General features: G+C 39.8%; 1 protein-coding gene across 3 annotated transcripts in view; it reads left to right on the forward strand.

Moving 5' to 3' along the window:
* Usp24 (ubiquitin specific peptidase 24) overlaps positions 1 to 20,665 on the forward strand; it is a 129,752-nt gene that overhangs the window by 55,702 nt on the left and 53,385 nt on the right. For all 3 annotated transcript variants that reach the window (XM_006238511.4, NM_001271206.2, XM_039109959.2), the window contains 15 exons: positions 1,485 to 1,592; positions 2,158 to 2,307; positions 3,471 to 3,602; positions 4,343 to 4,454; positions 5,978 to 6,054; positions 6,972 to 7,112; positions 7,295 to 7,348; positions 8,729 to 8,844; positions 11,927 to 11,993; positions 12,114 to 12,224; positions 13,419 to 13,517; positions 13,609 to 13,782; positions 16,355 to 16,440; positions 16,659 to 16,752; positions 18,453 to 18,608. In XM_006238511.4, coding sequence (XP_006238573.1) covers positions 1,485 to 1,592; positions 2,158 to 2,307; positions 3,471 to 3,602; positions 4,343 to 4,454; positions 5,978 to 6,054; positions 6,972 to 7,112; positions 7,295 to 7,348; positions 8,729 to 8,844; positions 11,927 to 11,993; positions 12,114 to 12,224; positions 13,419 to 13,517; positions 13,609 to 13,782; positions 16,355 to 16,440; positions 16,659 to 16,752; positions 18,453 to 18,608 — 1,677 coding nt within the window. The remainder of the gene's footprint in view (positions 1 to 1,484; positions 1,593 to 2,157; positions 2,308 to 3,470; positions 3,603 to 4,342; positions 4,455 to 5,977; positions 6,055 to 6,971; positions 7,113 to 7,294; positions 7,349 to 8,728; positions 8,845 to 11,926; positions 11,994 to 12,113; positions 12,225 to 13,418; positions 13,518 to 13,608; positions 13,783 to 16,354; positions 16,441 to 16,658; positions 16,753 to 18,452; positions 18,609 to 20,665) is intronic.

Below are 20,665 nucleotides of genomic sequence, written 5' to 3' on the forward strand. Positions count from 1 at the left end.
GTGCAGCTTAAGGCAGAGAGATGCCAGAGGCAAGTGAAAGAGCTCCACGCAAGGGAACTGCATGGTAGCTTCTGGCTATAATATGACTTGAGCTGCTTTGACAGTCACATCAGGGCAGTCGTACTGTGTCATAGTATGTTTCTGATAACATTTAAATAAATTAGGTTTAAAGGCCATCCTTGTTTGGTACTTACTACCTATACTAAATAACAGCTCAGCTCAGCTAACAGGTAGATGAACACATTCCTTTTATGTATAGGTAAGTTTGTATATACAAAGATAATGGACAGTTATAAGAGCTTACATTTAATGTTTAGTGACTGGTAAGTGTCTGTTGATATAATGAAGAAGTATCAAGTTTAGAATAAAGAAATGTGTCATAGAAATGTGTCTTAAGATCCAGTAAATATGGCATTTGGGAACTTATTTGGCTTGCACATTTGAGGTGAGGAGAAAGTATTGTTTGGTGGTAGTAATTAATTTGCATACGGTAAGCAAGTAGTAGGTGCATTTCTTTAAGATCGCCTTTCAACAGGGTCTTCATTTTGCAGAAAGATTTGATAAAATTTACTTAAAACAAAAATATTAGCCTTTTAAATAAATAGTAAGGCTTTAATTGATGTTTTGAATAATAATTGATCAATTTATTAATAGCATTTAATCTGATAGCAATTTTATTATGAAAGTTTGTAGTTTAAAAGATGCTATTAATTAAAGGCCAATTCTCTATCAGAAGAATTGCATGCTTGTCAGATTTCTTTGGTCTACAACACAAAAGTCCAGATTGTTGTACCAGTTTCAGAAATAGTATATTTGAAGTGCTTTGAAAATAAAGTGTAGTCTGAGTACAGTATCCGTAATAATGAAATAGTAATAGGGTCCGATGGAGTCTGGGAAGTGCTAGAACTGGGTCACAGGCTCACCCACACTGAGCCATGACTACCTTGGAGCTACACCCAAACCCTGTCCTCAGTTAAGGCAGAGTTTCCTTTTATGAAATTACCTTAAATAGAAATAGAAGCAATTATATTTTTCTTTAGTACTTAACTCATCACCAGTGTTTTGATCAGATCATTAGTTAAAGAAAGCAATATTCTTAGTCCATTTTCCTTGCTCTCTAGTTCAGCGTTCAGCTTTGTCGTCAATTGATTTTACTGAGTCAACGTGTCTTAGCAGCCTGTGCCACTGAATCTGTCCTCTGAAGTTGCTAATTCCCTGTCTGTTTTTGCTGATGTCCCCTGTATATTTGCTATCATTTCACATCCACTCCTGTTTGCAGTTCTTGCCTTAGGAAATTGCATGCAGAGTAAGAAGTTGAAGACTGAATTACGGTTGCATGAGATAAGCTATAAATAAGTAATATGAAAGGGGAAATTGTAGAATGTGTAACAGTGAAATAATTAACTCCGACATTTTTTATAGCTAATAAACAAGTGCCATTTAGTTGTAAACCTAATTAATGTAACTTCTTTTTAACCCTGTAGTCATCTCAACATAATAACCCGCAGTTTGTGTGGGTGGTGCCAGCTTTACGTCAGCTCCATGAAATCACTCGCTCATTTATAAAACAAACCTATCAAAAGCAAGACAAGGTAGGAACACACTTCCTTTTGATTCTTATGTGCATAGCCTATTGTAATAATTGTAATAAGCAAGCATGGCTAAGGTTGTTGCACTGATAGGAACTCACTAGCTTATGTTTACTAATGTCAGTGGTTTTTAATTGTGTGGAACTCTTTTGGAGGAGGTCTTTCATTTGATACAGACCTAACTCTTCTTCTTGATTGCTTAGTTTATTAAAATAACTAGACTAGCTTGTAAAAACATTAATGATATTTCCAAAATTTGAAAAGATTCTAAAAAGGAATATTTTCTATTACAAAAAGATAACTTTGTCTAAGGAGCTGGTTGGAGCTTTCTTAATGTCAAGGATTTGGGGGTGAGATCCAGGAAGCACATAGAGTGCGTTCTCTCTTCAGTGCAGCATTTAGCAATGCCTTAGTTCCTAGTAAATAAAGATTGACTTCATTAACTGTCATAAGAAATCTCCTTTGCTCTTTCAGCTGGTGCTCCATTCTAAAACAAAGCTGTATTATGTTAAACAACAAAATGACCACACATTCTCACACCACTTTCATTTCTGTTACTTTTGTTAAGAGCATTATTCAAGACCTGAAGAAAAATTTTGAAATAGTCAAATTGGTAACAGGAAGTTTACTAGCTTGTCATCGACTTGCAGCAGCCGTGGCTGGGCCTGGAGGCTTAACTGGATTAACACTGGTGGATGGCCGCTATACCTACCGGGAGGTATCAGGCACTGTGTTTGTGTTTTGTGATTTTGGGGACTTGCTTAACTTTTTCTATTTGAACTATAAAATAAATATTTGTTGGGTACAACTATGAAAGGGTACCATGAGCAATCTTTGTAATGAGGGAATGGTTTTGAATATATAACTATATAACTTCATTTTTTTTCTCTTTTTTTCATTAGAAAAATTTATTAATTTACATTTTGCTTGCATGTTTGTATTTGCACCACATGTGGGCCTGGTGCTCACAGAGGTCAGGTGAGGGCCTCAGATTTCCTGGAATTGGAGTAGCAGGTGGTTATGAACCACCATTTGGGTGCTAGGAATTGAACCCAGGCCCTCTGCAAGAGCAATGAGTGCTTTTAACCCACTGTGCTGTCTCTCCAATCCTTTACTATAATTTCAAATTAAATTTAGAAAAATAGTATTTCTTAGGAACAATAGCAAACTCTGTAGATCATGCATTTAGTTTTTCAAATCAATTGATGGCTAATAATGTTTGTTTAAAATATCTTAGCTGGGTATAGTGCCTTACATCTGTAATTCAGGACTTTGTTAGACCAGTGGCTCTCAATCTTCTTAATTCTGAGACCCTTAGTACAGTTCCTTATGTTGTGTTGACCCCCCAACCAATTCGTAACTCTAATTTTGCTACTTTGCTGCTCTTATGAATCATAATGAAATATCTGATGTGCAGGATATCTCGTATGTGACCTTGTGAAAAGTTCTTTTGATTCACCAGAGGGGTCACAACTCACAGGTTGAAAACTGCTGCCATAGACTGAGGCAGGAGGATTTTTGTGAATTCGTGGCCTGGGCTATATAGTTGAATTCTAGGCTGTTCTAGAATTCAGAGTAAGATCACTCTCTACAAAACAAAAGAACTACCAGAAATAAAACTTAACTTCACCACTTGTGAGTGTGATGGTTACTATAAGATTACTGAAATTGAATTTGATTGATATCAACCAACTTTGTAATAAATTTGAGGTTGCTTCTGCTGCATTGAATTACTGGCTGATAAGTCCACTGTCATATTTACTTTATCGTGAATTACATGACAAGTGTTCTGTGTAAACCTTTTTTGTGGAATCTTAGTGTCGTTTCTTTTAGGATGAATGCCGCAAATGAGTTAACTGGTTGCACTGTTGCTCTTTTCAGTATTTAGAGGCACATCTGAAATTTCTGGCATTTTTCTTACAAGAAGCTACATTGTATCTTGGGTGGAACCGAGCCAAAGAAATCTGGGAGTGCCTTGTGACTGGCCAGGACGTCTGTGAGTTAGATCGAGAGGTAAGCCATAGGGTTGTGAATTCGTAACCCTGCAGTAAACGCTGCCCTCCTCTGTGTCTCCTGTTGTCTGTGTGAGTCCCGTTGCTGTGACTGTGAATATGTGAACACTTAAGGGCAGAGTGGGAACTGTAAGGACTAGGAAAAAATGTCTTAGAAGACACCCATGATAGACATAAATGTGTGGGCTCTTTGACCATTTTGTTCAATTCTGGTTAGAAGTAAACAAAATGAATATGGCTGGAGAATTGTGGTATAATTTAGTTCTATCCTTTTCTGTGAGACTAAATTTTAAATCACTGCTAAAAAACTTAGTTCCTAAAAATGTTGAATCCCTAGAAATGTAAACATGAGTCAAGAACAATGCAGTAAAAATGGAAACACTTATTTTAACATTTGCACTTGCTAACAGTGAGTCTTGGTCTCCTCTCACTGACAATGGTAGCTAGGTCATAGGCATATTGAAAGGACTAAGCGTGGCAGTGCTTAGCACTGGGGCTGGCCTAGAGCAAAGGCTTACCTGAATGCTGGCGGGAAGATTTAGGAATAAGATCCAGTAAGAAGTGGGAGTGTATGTTTCATCTCCAGCAGAAAGATCTCCAAACATTTCAGTGCCCTGTGTCATTTGAGCAGTTACAGGAGTGTTAGAAGTATTGAAAATGTCTCTTTACTATCCAGATGGCCATATGTTTCTGTCTGCAGTGGACTGGTTGGTCTTAGGGCAGTTCTGTCTTAATCCACAGATGTGCTTTGAGTGGTTTACAAAGGGGCAGCATGATCTGGAGAGTGACGTTCAGCAGCAGCTCTTCAAGGAGAAAATTCTGAAATTGGAGTCATATGAAATCACTATGAATGGTAGGGAAAGCTTACAATTATTTGTTTTAGATTTTTTTTTAGAGTGAGAGATCTTATTCTTAACTGTAATCCTACTTCACCGAAGCTGTATTAAAATAATACAGCCTAATAGGTTAAATTGCCAAAATAACTTTCTGGTATTCCTTAATAAGTAGGATCCATTAGGTAAAGATATATTAAAGTGCATAATGTTTCCCGTTCAGTTATTTCTTTTAACTGAGTTATTTTATTGAGTTCCACAAAACTCCATTTTGTAAATATACCATCAACAACTTTCAGTCTGCACTCAGGTGTGCAGCCTTGGCTACTTTCTAACTGTAAGCATGATCAGCCCAAGAGGAGCCCTGCACTCACTGGCAGCCACTTTCCAACCCTCACTTGCCCAGCCTCTAATCTCTTCCCCTATGACTGGCCCAGTTCTGTACAACTGAAATCATAGGTACTATTTGGGACTTTTCCTACCTGACTTCTCTGCTGTGGCTGAAGATTAATGTTTTCAAGGCACACCTAGGTTGTTGCGATGTTACTTTAGGAGTATAATATTTCAATGCAGACATCCCATTATTTTCATTCTTCGGTCATTTTGAGCTGTAAACATTCATAGAGTAGTTTTTTGTGTTCTCATTTCTTTTGGTTATGAATTTTAGAGTCACATTGCTATGAGACCTAACCTTTGAGGATCTACCAACCCGTTTTTATAAAGTAGCTGCACCATTTCATAATCCCACCAGCAATTTATGAGGGTCCAATTTTCCTCATTGTCAACATTATTATTATCTGCCTTTTAAAAGATGTCCTGGTGGCTGGTGAGCTGTGTCCTGTATTATGACTTGCTTTTCCTGATAATGAATGGTACTGAGCATCTGTTCAGACTGGTGTTTGTCTATGTGTATAGGTTCTTTGGAGAAATGTCTAGTTATGATTTTGACTGTTTTTTAATTAGACTGCTGTGTTATAAGGACTCCTTATATACTCTGGGTATTAGCTCCTTAGCATATACATAGTTTGTAAAAAATTTCTATTTTGTATGTTGTGTTCTTTTCTTGATAATGTCCTTTGAAGCACAAAAATCTTACATTTTGATTAAGTCTGGTTTACATGTATTTTCTTCTGTTGTTTGTGGATTGTTGTTGTTTTGATTTGTCTGGTTTTTTTTAGGACAGGGTTTCTTTATGTAGCCCTGTCTGGTCTGGAACTTGCTGTGCAAACCAGTCTAGCTCCAATCCACAGAGGTCTGCCTCTGCCTCCCAAGCTTAGGGTTAAAGATGTATGGCTGGCTTGTGCTTTTTAAAGGTGTCTTTGGTTTTTCTGAGATGGGATTTGGGTGGACTGCCCAGGCTGGTTTGGAGTTTCTAGGTTCTGGAACTGCCGGCCTGCACCATCGTCCACTGACATTACACTTTTGATGACTGTTTAAGAAACCATTGCCAGGAGCGCTATAGCCTACACTTCTGCTTCACTTTAGTCTTTCCATGATTATCTGTGTCTGAGTGCATGGGTTTGACTGCATTCTGTACTCTTAGGTTTCAACTTATTTAAGACTTTTTTTGAAAATGTGAATCTCTGTGATCATCGGTTGAAAAGACAAGGAGCTCAATTGGTATGTATTTTATTCTCAATCTAGATACATTGAAATCTTTGATATAGCTTGATATTCAGAAGGAAAAAAACTGTCTTTAATGGATTGAAAACATAAACCTGTTTGTTTAAATAAGGAGGTCTTTTTACCTGCCTGTTTGGGCATTAGTGGCAGAGGCTCCCTTGAAGGCACTGGCAGCTGCATGTCTAGTCCCGCCTTCCCTCCGCAGCACCTAGGAAGTCTGCCCAATCTTCTCCTCCCCTGTAGAAGCAGCTCTGCATCTGTGGTTGTCAGGCGTGTTTCCAGGGGCACTGGTCCAGAAGGCTTCCATGTAGTGGTTCACATGAACCTGATAATGAGACGACGTCCCTCCTAGGATGTCAGTGGCAAGGATTGCAGGGAAATGTGCGAACAGACTGTGATGTAGGAAAATGGGGACCCACAGAACACTTATGTTCACATATGTCCTTAAGACAGAAAACAAGCATTTGATCTTTTCTAAGTCCCTGGTGTTCAGGTCCTGCTCCCTGAAGTACTCAGGATATATACAAGACACTCTAAGCTTCCTAACAGCTTTGGGAAGGACTGGATCAGGTTCCCAGGGTTAGTAGCCACTTCAGTCTTGACTCATTTCTTTTGAAGAGATGTCCACTTCTCAGTTTCTGATTGATTAGCTTCTCTAGGTAGATGTCTTTCTTATGTCAGGACTATCTAGAGAAACATCCCTGAACCTATTCTGAGTGCCTGGAGGATACCCGTTATCTCTGGTTGTTTTTGGTGTGAGAGTTCCATATCAGTGCAGTAGGGTGTTGACATAGTGGTCTTCATTTTGTTAAACAGAGGTCCAGACTCATTGATGTAGCAGAAAATAATGACCTGTGATTTTGTAATACTAGTGTACTATTAAGTTTAATAATATACATTTTAATTTTGTACAGTATGTAGAAAAGTTGGAGTTGGTAGGAATGGATTTCATTTGGAAAATAGCCATGGAATCACCTGATGAAGAAATTGCTAATGAAGCTATTCAATTAATCATAAACTACAGTTACATAAATCTAAACCCTAGGTTAAAGAAGGTGAGTGTCCAAGGAAAAAAGTTTCTTAGACATTAAAATGTTAAAAAGTATGTATTTTGTTATTGGTAAGTTGTGACCCTTGTTGTATCCCAATTTGATTTATTTTAGTATTTTGTCTTGACTAATGATTACAATTAAATGCCAAAGTCTAATTTTAATTTCCATATACTTCCCACTTTCAGGACTCGGTGTCTTTACATAAGAAATTCATTGCCGATTGCTATACAAGATTAGAAGTGAGTAAAAAAAATTTTAACTTGTCTTTTAAATGAGTTCTTTTCCCCTTTTATAAGTTTATGTTTTTGGACAAATGTTGAGTGCTGATATCTGTGGCTAGGCACTATTGAAGAATTGATCAAACGTACCATGTTGTGGTGTGGGAGTAGGGGTGACCACTGGTGTTAGTCAGGGGCCAAGTGCTTCCCACAAAGCCTGAGAACTGCATTCAGAACTCACTGCTGGCATTGCTGTGGGGGTGTGTAACTCAGGGGGGCTCACTTGGCCAGCAAGCCTATTCCAAAACAGTGAGCTGCAGCTCAATGAAGAGACCCTATAGCAAAAAGTAAGGTAGAGAGTGGTAGCTACCTGGTATTAAATTCTGGCCTCCATGTGCATGAGCTCACACATGTACTCATGAACATATGTGCATATGTGTGCATGCTGACACATAGACACACATACACCAGTTACACTCTGTATAAAACCTTACCTTCTATCTCATCCTCTCTCTCCCTATCTGTCTGTCCATCTAGCTAGCTCCCACTTCTGAGACATAAGAAACATCTACTGTACATAGATTCCACATAGGTAGTAGAGTGTAATTTATACAGTGAAGGCCATTTCACACCACAGCAGGAGATGTAGAAGTAAAGATGTTGGCACTCTCTGTTCATTAGAAGCCTCTGGTTTAATATCTTATTCATTTTACCGCCTTAGTTCCATCACAATTAATGTTCAATTGAAAGCTGCTTATGTTTTACAGCTGATGGGGTTTTCCAAAAGTATAAATGCCAGTGTCCCCAGATGTTAGTAAATTGATCTTCCTCATGGCAATGTACTATTCTATACTGTATACAATATTCCTCAAATTGTGACTTCCATACAAATATGTCATTAAAGACTCAAATATTCAAGTTCTTCTATGCGAAGTACAATAGAAGTATTAGCATATCTCAACTAGCTCTTTTTAATGGTTTTTATTATTGTGCGCATGTGCATGTACATGTGCATGTGTGTGTGTGTGTGATGGTACAGAAGGGATTATTCACATCCCATGATGCATATGTGGAAGTCAGAAGGCAAGAGTTTATGAAGTTAGTTCTCTCTTTACTTGGGTTCCAGGGACTCAGCTGAGATCCTTATGCTTTCTTGGCAAGTGCTTTACGTGCTGAGCCATCTCATAGCCTCCACTGGCTCTTATTTTGCCTCCCATAGGTTACTTGGTGACTACTGATTGTTCTAACTGGAAAGAGTCAGTTGGTACCTGGTGGTTAGAGGCCAGGGATACTGCTAAGCACTTTGCAGTGTCCTGGGCAGCTTTTGCAACAAGTAGTTGGCCTCAGTGTCAGAGACCAGGTGAGAGATCCAGATACAGACTGTTACTTTGTACCTTACAGGCAGCCAGTTCAGCACTCGGTGGCCCCACTCTAACACATGCTGTGACCCGAGCAACCAAAATGCTCACTGCGACTGCCATGCCAACTGTAGCAACATCAGTGCAGTCTCCATACAGGTGAGTGACCTCAAAACTGAACGCAGACACACAGCACAGAACTGAATATTGCTAAAAATGTTTACCTTGTGTCCTCCCCAACATCTCTTCTCTGGGGTCCTCAGAGCTTCTACAGGCTGTTCTGTCTTGGAAATACATAATTGTATGTTTCCTAATGTCCACCTTTTGTCTGTGCCCTGAAGATCTGCAGGTCATCACCAGAGCCACCTGAGTATTGCTTATACCTACCCATCTGCCCCATGGGCACATTGTTTTCTTTTACTTCATTTTCTACTACTTTAATTATGTATAGCCTAATCATTAGGATTTAATGCTCATGGTATCCCTCTGCTGCCTTCTACTGGCAGATATTTGTACAGTCCTTTTTTACTCTTGGAGCAGTGTGTGTATTTTAACTTATTGAGGTATTACTTTTTTATCCTTTTATTGAATTTTTTTATTTACATTTCAAATGTTATTCCCTTTCCCAGTTTCCTGGACATAATCCCCCTAACCCATCCCCTCCCCTTCTTCTATAAGGGTGTTCTTCTCCCCATCCACCCCACTTCCAGCCCCACCATCCCGACATTCCCCTATACTGGGTGTCCAACTTTGGCAGGACCAAGGACTTCTCCTTCCATTGGTGCCCAACAAGGCCATCCTCTGCTACATATGCAGCTGGAGCCATGGTCAGTCCATGTATAGTCTTTGGGTAGTGGTTTAGTCCCTAAGAGCTGGTTGGTTGTCATTGTTGTTCTAATGTGGTTGCAAGTCCCTTCAGCTCTTTCAATCCTTTCTCTAATTCCTCCATTGGGGGATTCCGTTCTCAGTTCAGTGATTTGCTGTTAGCATTTGCCTCTGTATTTGACATGCTCTGGCAGAGCCTCTCAGGAGACAGCTGACTCCTGTCAGCATACACTTCTTCGCTTCACCAATCGTACCTAGGTTTGGTGGCTGTATATATATGGGCCACATGTGGGGCAGACTCTGAATGGCTATTCCTTCAGAATTCCTCTGCTCCAAATGTTGCCTCCATATCCCCTCCTATGAATATTTTTGTTCACCCTTTTAAGAAGGAGTGAAGTATCCACATTTTGGTCGTCCTTGTTCTTGAATGTCATGTTGTCTGTGGATTGCATCTTGGGTAATTCGAGCTTTTGGGCTAATATCCACTTATCAGTGAGTGCATACCATGTGTTTTGTTTTGTTTTGTTTTTTTTCAGTGATTGGGTTACCTCACTCAGGATGATATTTTCTAGTTCAATTCATTTGCCTGTGAATTTCATAAAGTCATTGTTTTTGATAGCTGAGTAATATTCCATTGTGTAGATGTACCATATTTTTTGAATCCATTCCTCTGTTGAAGGACATCTGGGTTCTTTCCAGCTTCTGGCTATTATAAATAAGGCTGCTATGAACATAGTGGAGCATGTGTCCTTGTTATATATAGGGGCATCTTTTGGGTATATGCCCAAGAGAGGTATAGCCGGGTCCTCAGGTAGTTCAATGTCCAATTTTCTGAGGAACCTCCAGACTGATTTCCAGAATGGTTGTACCAGTTTGCAATCCCACCAACAATGGAGGAATGTTCCTCTTTCACCACATCCTTACCAGCATCTGTTGTCACCTGAGTTTTTAATCTTAGCTATTCTGACTGGTGTGAAGTGGAATCTCAGGGTTGTTTTGATTTGCATTTCCCTGATGACTAAACATGTTGAACATTTCTTTAGGTGCTTCTCAGTCATTCAATATCACACATACACACACACACACACACACACACACACACACACACACACACACACAGTAGTTGAGACAATGTTCTTTCCCAGATTCTTCTAAAATTTATTTTTTAAAAATGTGCTGACTGTTACATGCTATAATTTATTAATATGAAGGGATGAAATGAAACCTAGCCCCACAAGACCCCATTTTTAAATGGTCACAGTGATTACAGAGTCAGTTCATGATAAGAATAAATGTGTTCCCCATTCTTGTGTGCATGCATGAGTGTGTGTGTTTGTGTGTATTTCTGTGTGTACATGTGCATGGAATCTTATTATAAGGTTTCTAAGATTTAGTTCATTTCTCTTGCTCAGTTTCTTAGCAGTTTATCCACCAGTCATTTATGGTCTATTGGATTGGGTTTTCCAATTGCTAGTTTAAGTGAATATACTTTTAACCCATCTTTTCACCCTGAATCTCAAATACAGCAAGCTAATGAAACCACATAATTTTTAAAATGTTCTTATTTAAGTAGTGTTAGTAAACTGTATTTCAGAGTTGACTGTGAGTTAGACTGCTGTGGTTCATCTCATTTCACTAGTTCTGAAAGACTGTTTAGAATCTATGATTACTGTAGTCTAGAAGTTCAGGTTATTCTGCTGTAGTTTTGCCATTACAGTGCTGTCTGTAGTTCAGGTTCATTGTTGAGATGGACTCACAACAGACTGCTCATTTCTCTTACTTACTAAGGTCTTGGTTATTCTCATCCGCCTTTGGAAGGATAGACAGTGTGATTGGAACAACAGCTATTTAAAGCGAGGGCATTAGCACAGACTTCCGTGGCAGATGAAGCTCTTTGAACATTACCTACCGAAGTCTTACCGTCTCAGATGAAAAGTTACAGTCTATCAGTCGGTGACCAAATAGTCAATCGGATTTTACTTTCAATTAACAACTTGTGTTGGTGGTATATTTGTTTCCATTTGTCTTCTGGTTTTCCTGTCTAATAGATTCCATGTTTTTGTAGAATTTTGTGACATTTTAGTTATAAGATTATGAACATCAAATCCTAATATGAAATCTCCTTCTTGGTGGGCTGGTGAACATGAAGACCTGGGGACTTAGGTCCACTCTTTCTGGAACAGCTGTTTAAAAAGGAGAGGAAACATGAAAAGGGCAGGCTTCACTTCCCAGATTCCATTTGAGCATGGCAGCTGTGAGCCATGAGTGAAAGGGGAATCTAATCTTTGTGGGTTTCAGTTTTGACCAGGGAGTGTTGACTGTGCATCTGGGTTTGGTGAAATAGAATAGAATTGAGCGGAAGTCAGCAATTCATTTCAATGTATTTTAAAACTTTCCTGGTCTTTGTAACTCACAGATCAACAAAACTTGTGATAATCGAGAGGCTGCTTCTTCTGGCAGAGCGCTATGTGATCACAATAGAGGTGCGTTCCCTTCTTTTCGGGCAGCTGTGCTCATACTGCTAGAAGAGGGGAAGAAGCATGGGTTTGACATGTGCAGTTGTGCCACAGTGTGTCCGACTCAGTTGGCTTATCTCTTTCAAGGACTTCTACTCTGTCCCACGAACTATTCTACCTCACGGTGCCTCATTTCATGGACACCTTTTAACTCTCAATGTTACCTACGAGTCTACCAAGGATACCTTCACTGTAGAGGTAGGTTTGCACGAATGTCTACACCTGTTTTCCTAAAAGTGATGTGGGGAGATAATGACGGTTCCCAACGATACTTGGTAAATACATTGAGAGTAAAGACTGAGATCTCTGGGAGCAAGCATGAGGTCCTGCTTGGATCCTAGCACCCAGATGAAAAGCTGGGCACGGTAATGTGTGTGTACTTATAGTCCTAGAGCTGGGCTGGGGTATAGGGAGGTCCCTAGAGGTTGCTTAGCCATTCAGTGAACTCTAAGTTCAATGAGTGTCTCAGAAAGTAAGGTGGAGGGCTGGAGAGATGGCTCAGTGGTTAAGAGCACTGACTGCTCTTCCAGAGGTCCTGAGTTCAAGTCCCAGCAACCACGTGGTGGCTCACACCATCTGTAATGAGATCTGATGCCCTCTTCTGGTGTGTCTGAAGAGAGTAATAGTGTACTCACATACATAAAATAAATAAATTTTTTTTAAAAGTAAGATGGAGAGCAGTAGAAAAAGACACTTGACATCAGTCTCTGGTTTTCACACTCATGAATACACACACTTATACACCACACATACATAAAATAAAGTAAGCATGGAGTGAAAGGAAAGCTTGGAGTATAAGCAGATATATAAGTAAATATAAAATACAGTGCCAAGTGAAGATATGTATTAAAAGAATGAGTGAGAGTAAAGGATAATAAGTTAGCTGAAGATGATGATAGTCATGAAATATTTTGAATAAAGATGAACCTCTAAGATGGACCGTGTTCCAGCAGAGATTTGAAAAGCAACAGAGTAATTGCTTTTATTAGCACAGTCTTTCAGATAGAGGGCAGCAGGTATAAAAGCTCACAAGGTGGCTGTTAGGAGTGTTGATGAGAAAGGGTGGGGACAGAAGTCACTTCCAGCTAATGGCTTGAGATTTTACTGTGCATAAAGGGGAGGAATGCAAGCATGGCATAAAGCATTTAACACTTGTGTAAGGGCAACCACCCAAGATGAGGAGCTCACAGAAGAGCCTGCTGTCTTCCTAGTTTGTAATAAAGGGTCCAGTACAGAGCTGATGCTCAGTACTGCTGTGTGAAGGACTAAGGAAATGAAAGGCCGGAGAGAAGGCTCGGCAGTTAAGATCACTGACTGCTCTTCCAGAGCGTAAGGGAATGAAGTGAATAAATGAATTCTCCTCTCACCCCGGTGTTGTATTTTATTTCCTAGGCTCACAGTAATGAAACCATAGGCAGTGTCCGGTGGAAGATAGCCAAACAGCTGTGCTCTCCCGTGGACAACATACAGATATTTACGAACGATAGTCTGGTGGGTTTTTAACAGTTGTTGGCATGTTAGCCCAGGCTTGAATAGTTTCCTCCTCTTTTACTCTCAGTAACTAAGAAACAACCTTTTGCAGCTGACAGTGAATAAAGACCAAAAGCTCCTCCACCAGCTGGGATTTTCTGATGAGCAAGTTCTTACCGTGAAGACTTCGGGCAGTGGGACCCCCTCCGGGAGCTCGGCCGACTCCTCAACCAGCTCCAGCAGCAGTAGCAGTGGGGTCTTCAGTTCGTCATATGCCATGGAACAGGTAGACACAGGCATTTAACAACTACTGCCTTTCTGCTTCAGCCTCTGTAGGTTTGAGTGATCACATCCCTTTATTCTGACAAGATCTGAATAAAGCAAACTACATAATCGAGAACTGATTCAGAGCAGAGAAGATAGATAACTTCAGTCTCAATCTTGGAATGTTATGAAACACCAACTTGGTCTTCCCATCTCTCCTCCTGCTGTCCTCTCATACATCTTTCTTCATTGGTTTGTTGGTTTTTCTCTCTCCACTGGGTCAATCTTCAGAACTTAGATGTGTTGTGCTATCTTAGTACTTTAGAGACAGGAAGGTAAATCATTGAGTAAAGTGTTTGCCATACAACCATGAGGAACTGGGTTCAGTCCCTAGCATCCAGGGAAAAAGTAGGGAAGGTGATACACGTTTATATTCCTACCCCTGGGGAAGCAGAGATAGGCAGATCTCTGGTCTCACTGGCCAGCAGCCCCACATGCTCAGCGAGCTCCAGGCCAGGTTCGTGTTCTCTACCTCTCAGTCCTCATCTTCTTGAGGTTTCAGGGGAGCACTGTGGTCTCCTAAAATACTTCATTTGTTTGGCTCTCAGTGCTCAGCTCTGTGCTTTAATCTCCTTTGTAGGCTTCTTTTCATCTTCCTTATACAGAGGAGTTCCCAGACCTACTCCTTGGACCTTCCTTGTCTCCAGATTTGTTCCCAAATTGCATTGCATGAAACCCACAGATATGATCTGTCTACTAACCCAATGTCCCGCCTTGACCACTCTACATCCCAGTGGTGGCATTCCCAAAACTGAGCCTCTCACTGTCCCTCTCTTATCTCCTTGTCCTCGCTCCTAAGTTTCTCATTTTATAGTCTCGATCCATCTCAGACCTTGACATCCCTGTTCTTACACGTTGTTCATACCTGAGCCCTTAGCTCTGGTTCTAACCTTTCTAATGCTGGGACCCTTTACTATAGTTCCTCATATTGTGGTGACCCTCAGTTAATAATTTTTCATTCAGAAATTTTCATTGTTACTTCATAACTAATTTTGCTACTGTTAGGGATTGTAGTGTAAATATCGTCTCTGTTTTCCGATGGTCTTAGGTGACCCCTGTGAAAGGGTCAAGAACCCACAGGTTAAGACCCGCTGCCTTAGAGCCTTCTTTCTCTTGAACCCATATGCACCTGCCAACATTTGGCTCTACCTTTACCACGTGTTCAGAATCCAGCTACTTTCTCTCTGTCTCCACAGCTGCTGTACTTACTGTTCAGGGCAGCCATCATCCTTCAACTGAGTGTTAATTTTAACTACCATGTCAGGAGTCTGCATGGCACTCAACACCCCCAAAATCATACTATGCCACTCCTCAACTCACTCTATTGCTACCATCTCACTCAAAGCAAAAGTTAGGGCCTGGACTGAGACCTTCAGGCTCTGCTGTTCTAACCCCACCCCTCAAACATCTCTGAGGCCCTCTGCTAATGCCCTCCTCTCACACCTTTATAGCTGCCGTGCTAAAGGCCCTCAAATGCACTGCACCTGCTGTGCTGAACTTTCAGTGCCAAAAGTATTATTTCCAACAAGTTCACAAGGGTGTCTTATTCTCACTTCAGCTTTTGCTCAGATAAAGCGAGCTGGTCAGCCATCCTTGACGTCCTGCTTACAGTGTCAACCCCATTTCTGGTCTTACACTCTGCTCATGTTCCTTCTCTGCTTGTTCTCATTAGCATCCATTTTATCTACTGTCTTCTGATAAAACACAAGCTCCATGAGACTGAACTGGTTTATTTTGTTTGCTGTCTCACTCTAACACCCGAAACAGTACCTGGGTCAGTCAGTACTTGAATGACTTCATGAGATTATAATTTTCTGTGTTAAGACTAAGGTTGGCATCAGAGACACAGAACTGAGGGAAGCTGTTCTGTTTTAGGGTTTACTATCTAGAGAGGAAGTGCATGTGAAGTGACAGTATTTGTAAGATGTCCTTTAATACGTACGGAAAGCCTTTGATTCTCTTTCTTCATGACAACATTATAGCAGTAGATAGTACAGAGCACTTCAGGATGCTCAGTACTCCTTAACAAGAAAAGTCTTCTATATATAGATATATTCTATAATAATGTCATTTCTTTTCTTGTGCCCTGTGACCAGGTTACATCCGAACCTCTTTTTTTGTAGTGTTGTCCACTTTGTCCTCCCTGATCTTTAGCCAAAACAAGAGTAACTATTTTCACATTGAGTTCCATCTACCTGGGTGTTATATGTGAGTGGATGTACACATAGATACTACTTCAGCTTTTCCCCAAGTCATTCATCCTCTTGTTGCTCCAGAAAGCCCCTGATAAGCTTATTGCCTGCTTTCTGCCATGGAACCTGCACACACCCCTTACTTCACCTTAGTTCAAGCAGGTAGCCAGGGAAGTGTTGACTGAGTGATACCCACAGGAAGGCGGTGACCTTCACTTCGTTCTTCAGTCTCCCCCGGACTTTGTAGTGCCAGCCTCTCAGGACAAGTATCAGTTGTAAGTTTGGTTAGAAAAAGAAAATTCTTTCGCTAGTATATATTTATATTTGATGTTTTTCCCTCAGGAGAAATCTCTCCCTGGTGTGGTGATGGCACTTGTATGTAATGTGTTTGACATGCTATACCAACTTGCCAATCTAGAGGAGCCAAGGTAAATACATGTATTTGTGAGGCTTGAAAGCACATTATTAAAGTTAATGAACCAAGCAAATTTGACTTTAAATATATTTCATTATATATCTAATATATGTATATACTAAATTTATTTCATAGTAGTATATAAACTTAAATTAAAAGACCTGTTACTGAAGTCATAGCATATATAAAAAAAAATTAAAGAAATTTACTTTATTTTTGAAATTTTCTCAGGATAACTCTGCGAGTACGGAAGCTTCTGCTCTTGATACCCACTGATCCAGCCATTCAGGAAGCCCTTGATCAGCTGGACTCTTTAGGCAGAAAGGTATTCAGATTTTTGATAGTTGTTAAACTAGCTTGAAATTTTGTCCTGTGATTCATTGAAAACATTGCCTGAATCCTATGAAGGTCATATGATATCATCTTTCTATAATACTTTTCTTTTTTGAAAAAATACCCTTGCCATAAGTTAAAATCAGATCCTTGTGTTGCTTTGTAAAAGGTCCAAACAGATCCAATTATGGGATTGAGTGTTAGAAGAGCCCTTTCTATTGTCTTCTCTGTGCTCCTGGTACAAAAGGAGAGACTGACACCCAAAGAGATGTATGTACTGTTCAGGGTCAGGCAGTTCTCATACGTTGAGATTTTTCTCTTCTCACGATGCTGAGAGGGCCTCTGCAGGTGTCAGGCTGTGGAGTAAAGCACTAAGAGGTGAGAATGAAAACTTGGATTGACTTCATCACAGGGAGTCTGATGCCCAGTGATTAATTGCCAACAAATTTAAACACAGTATAATTTGGAAAAAATGTTTCCTGGTGTAATATAATCTCCCAGTGGCTAAGGAAATATAATTACATTGAACCTCAACTCAGGATACATGTCATTTCTTCCAAGAAGATAGATTCTAGAGAGATGCTACCTGAACTAGCCAAGGACCGAGGGTCTGGTCTGGTCTGGTCTTGGTCATACAGATAGTGTAGGGCTATTAGTTACTTCTGGTTCTAGATATGGGAGCTTAGGCGAGTTCATGAGAATATAGATAATGTGATAGTCATTTACACTAAACAGTTTACGTGTCCTTTCCTTTGAGAGGACAATCCTGTATGCTTCACATTCCTGGTTGCACTGGAGATCTGTGGGTCCAAGGACTTCTGTGTACCCCGAAGATGCCTCCCTGGATCTGATGACTCCATGTCTGAAGTCTTGCATAATGGAGTCATTGTCACTTTTTTCACATGTAGCATGTAAAGTTCATTCTGGCTGAGCATGTTGGTGCCTGCCTGTAATCCCAACACTCAGGAGGCAGAGGCAGAGAGATCCGAGTTTAACGTCACACTGAACTACATAACAGGGTTCTGTCTCAAAAAGACAGGCTTTGGGCATTATGACACTTGCCCTCATACAAAGGTTTGGGTTCAGTCCCTGGCACTGCAGAGGAGAAAATAAAAATAGTAAAATTCATTTTGTTTTAATTCTTAAAATATTGTTCCCTAAGAGATTTGTACATCAACTGTTTTATATATCATATTCTTCAATTACATGCTCAGAAGAAATTCATTTATACTAAAGTTGTTGAAACTGAGTTTTTTGTTTAATAGTTTAGTAGTTGAAATTTGGATCTGCTTGGTCATGTTCTCTGAGGCTTAGGTGTTGAGAGAGAACTCATGTATCCTTGAAATACATCATTAGTATCAGTTGAAAAGAAATCCTTAAGACCTCTAAATTAGCAATCTTACAGTTTTATTAAAAGCATAAAATGGAAACATGGGAACAAATTAAAATGGCTTTGCAAGTATTTCTGAGAATGTAGTCTCAAGGCGCTCATGCGGTGTGTGACATTCACTGAACTCAGCTGCGTAGTGAGTTTGATGGTTTGTGAAGAGAGAACTAAGTGGATTTGGGAAGACTGTTTTTTTGAGAACTTGTTAATTGTGGCTTAAAGAGGAAAAGAGCACAAAGCACTGAGTGTGCTTCTCCTTAGAGTGTGATTTTAAGATGTGGTTTTTGGTTTTCTTCCAAATATAGAAAACTTTGCTCTCTGAAACAAGCTCCCCGTCCTCAAAGTCTCCATCACTTTCGTCAAAGCAGCAGCAGCAGCCGAGTGCCAGCTCTATCTTAGAAAGCTTGTTCCGCTCGTTCGCTCCTGGCATGTCAACCTTCAGAGTGCTGTACAACTTGGAGGTAAGAAACGCCGTCTCCTTCCATTTCACTTGACAGACATCAGAAACAAGTGAAAGGTTGTATTATGGGATGATCTACCAGACAGTTAGTGCAGGGGAACTAAAGTGAAACTTTTTTCACCTTTGAGAATTTTTATTTTTTCCCATTTATACGTCTATACATTGTCTACTCACATACTGGCATCTAGGCAAAAAGAGTTAGGAAATCCTGTGTCCGATATCCCCTTGCCTTCCTCTGTAAGCTTTGCGTGTCTGTAATATGATTATCTTTAGCTTTCTTGATTAAGTACGTTGTGATATTTCTTTACATTTTAGTTTGTTGTCATTCACAGATTTATGAAGAATTTGTCAAAAAGCATACTATGTCAAGTTCTAAGAAGGCTATCAAATAAATTAGAGCAATTATTATCTTTTTTATTTTATTATCTTTTATTTAGCCATTCAGGTTTTCATAATAAATCTATAGACTGGAGTAGCTTATTGCTTATGGTTATGGAGACTGAACAATCCCAGATCAAACCATCAGCTGACTGATGACCTACTCCAATGAGGACCTACTCCTGGGTCATACACACTGTTCTCACTGGGTCCTCATTTGGTAGACAGAGGGTGAGAGGGCTCTCTGAAGTCACTTAGAGGCCAGTCCACCTCATGAGCACATCACCTTCAGGACCTAATCATTTCCCATAGCCCCAACACCCTGTAGTACACTAAGAATTAAAATTTCAAAGGGTGAATTTGGGGGGCATACAATCATTCAGTCAAATGCAGTTACTTATCTCATTAAAAATAGCTTTTAATGAATTCATTTAATTCACCAAACACTACTTGTTCCCAGTGTACAAGTTATCACAGTGGTTAAAAAAGACAAAGTAGTGGCTTCAGGTGTTTAAGTAAGGGCCATGGAATGCTAGTGCACTTAATCAGGAAAGCAAAGCATAAACAAAGGGGAAAGTGTCTGGGTGCAAGCATTTCTGCTCATTGATCAAACCCTCTGATCAATGTGTTTGTAGATAAAACCTTGAATGAATTGGCTTTATCCCTGTCCTGCAGAGGTTGTTCACAGCAGTAACTAAGCAGCCTTAGTGTATCATGATGCCTAAGTGGATAACAGGTATCTTGATTAGTATGTATTTCAAGTGGGTTTTGAGTCATAACAAATGTCATAATTAGTGAGGGAAAACGTGTTTTCCCTGAAGTGTACTCATCTAATCTAATTTGGAGTGTACAGTTATTCCTTTTCTGTCCCACTTCTTGCTTATATGTTCAGAGCATGATGATATTACATATTAGCCTTAAGAGTATTCATTATCCTGAAAAGAGAGATTAGTTTAAAAGAAGAAAATACTTAATAAATCATTTTTAAAATGAAATATGCCCTTATATAACATGGACATTTGAAAATAAGTATAATATTCCAAAACAAAATTGTCTGGAAGGTTTTGGCCTGCTTACATTTTTCATCTTATGATTTCTACTGGCTTTATTGCTTCTGAGTAGATGTTTCTGGGAAGCTAAGGTGTAGTTTTATCATTTGTGTTTAAGAGCACCTAGCAAAGCAAGGCTGTGCTGGCAGTCGGGTGTAGTCATCACACACTGCCTAAAGTGCACTGTCTGAGAGCCAGAGCACTGACTCTAAACACCTCCAGTGTAATTTGGGGGCTGTCACTGAATTCCATTCAGTAGATCTCTTTTGCTTCAAATGTACAAAATATATGGAAAACATAACTCTTCCAAAAGTACTTAGTTTTGCTAGTTCCTAAAATCATAATTTCCTTGAACTTTGCTCATTAGTTTACGTTTTTCTACCAGGAAACCTCAAAACTAATACAATAAATACCTGTTCCTCTGAGGAAAATTGATTTTCAGTAATTTGTTGCTAAGTTTGGGGTATGTGCATGCCAGTGACTAACTGTGCTCACAGGAAGGACTGCAGAGCAGAGGACTTCTCTTCCCACGCTGTGCTTACTCTCTGGAACTGAGGACCCCCCTTCCCAAACAGAAGAAATTGTCACTAATAGGAAAAAATTTTAAAAAAAAAACATATTAAGTGCATAA

This window comes from Rattus norvegicus, chromosome 5 (genome assembly GCF_036323735.1).
Source record: "Rattus norvegicus strain BN/NHsdMcwi chromosome 5, GRCr8, whole genome shotgun sequence".
NCBI classification, from domain to species: Eukaryota; Metazoa; Chordata; class Mammalia; order Rodentia; family Muridae; genus Rattus; species Rattus norvegicus.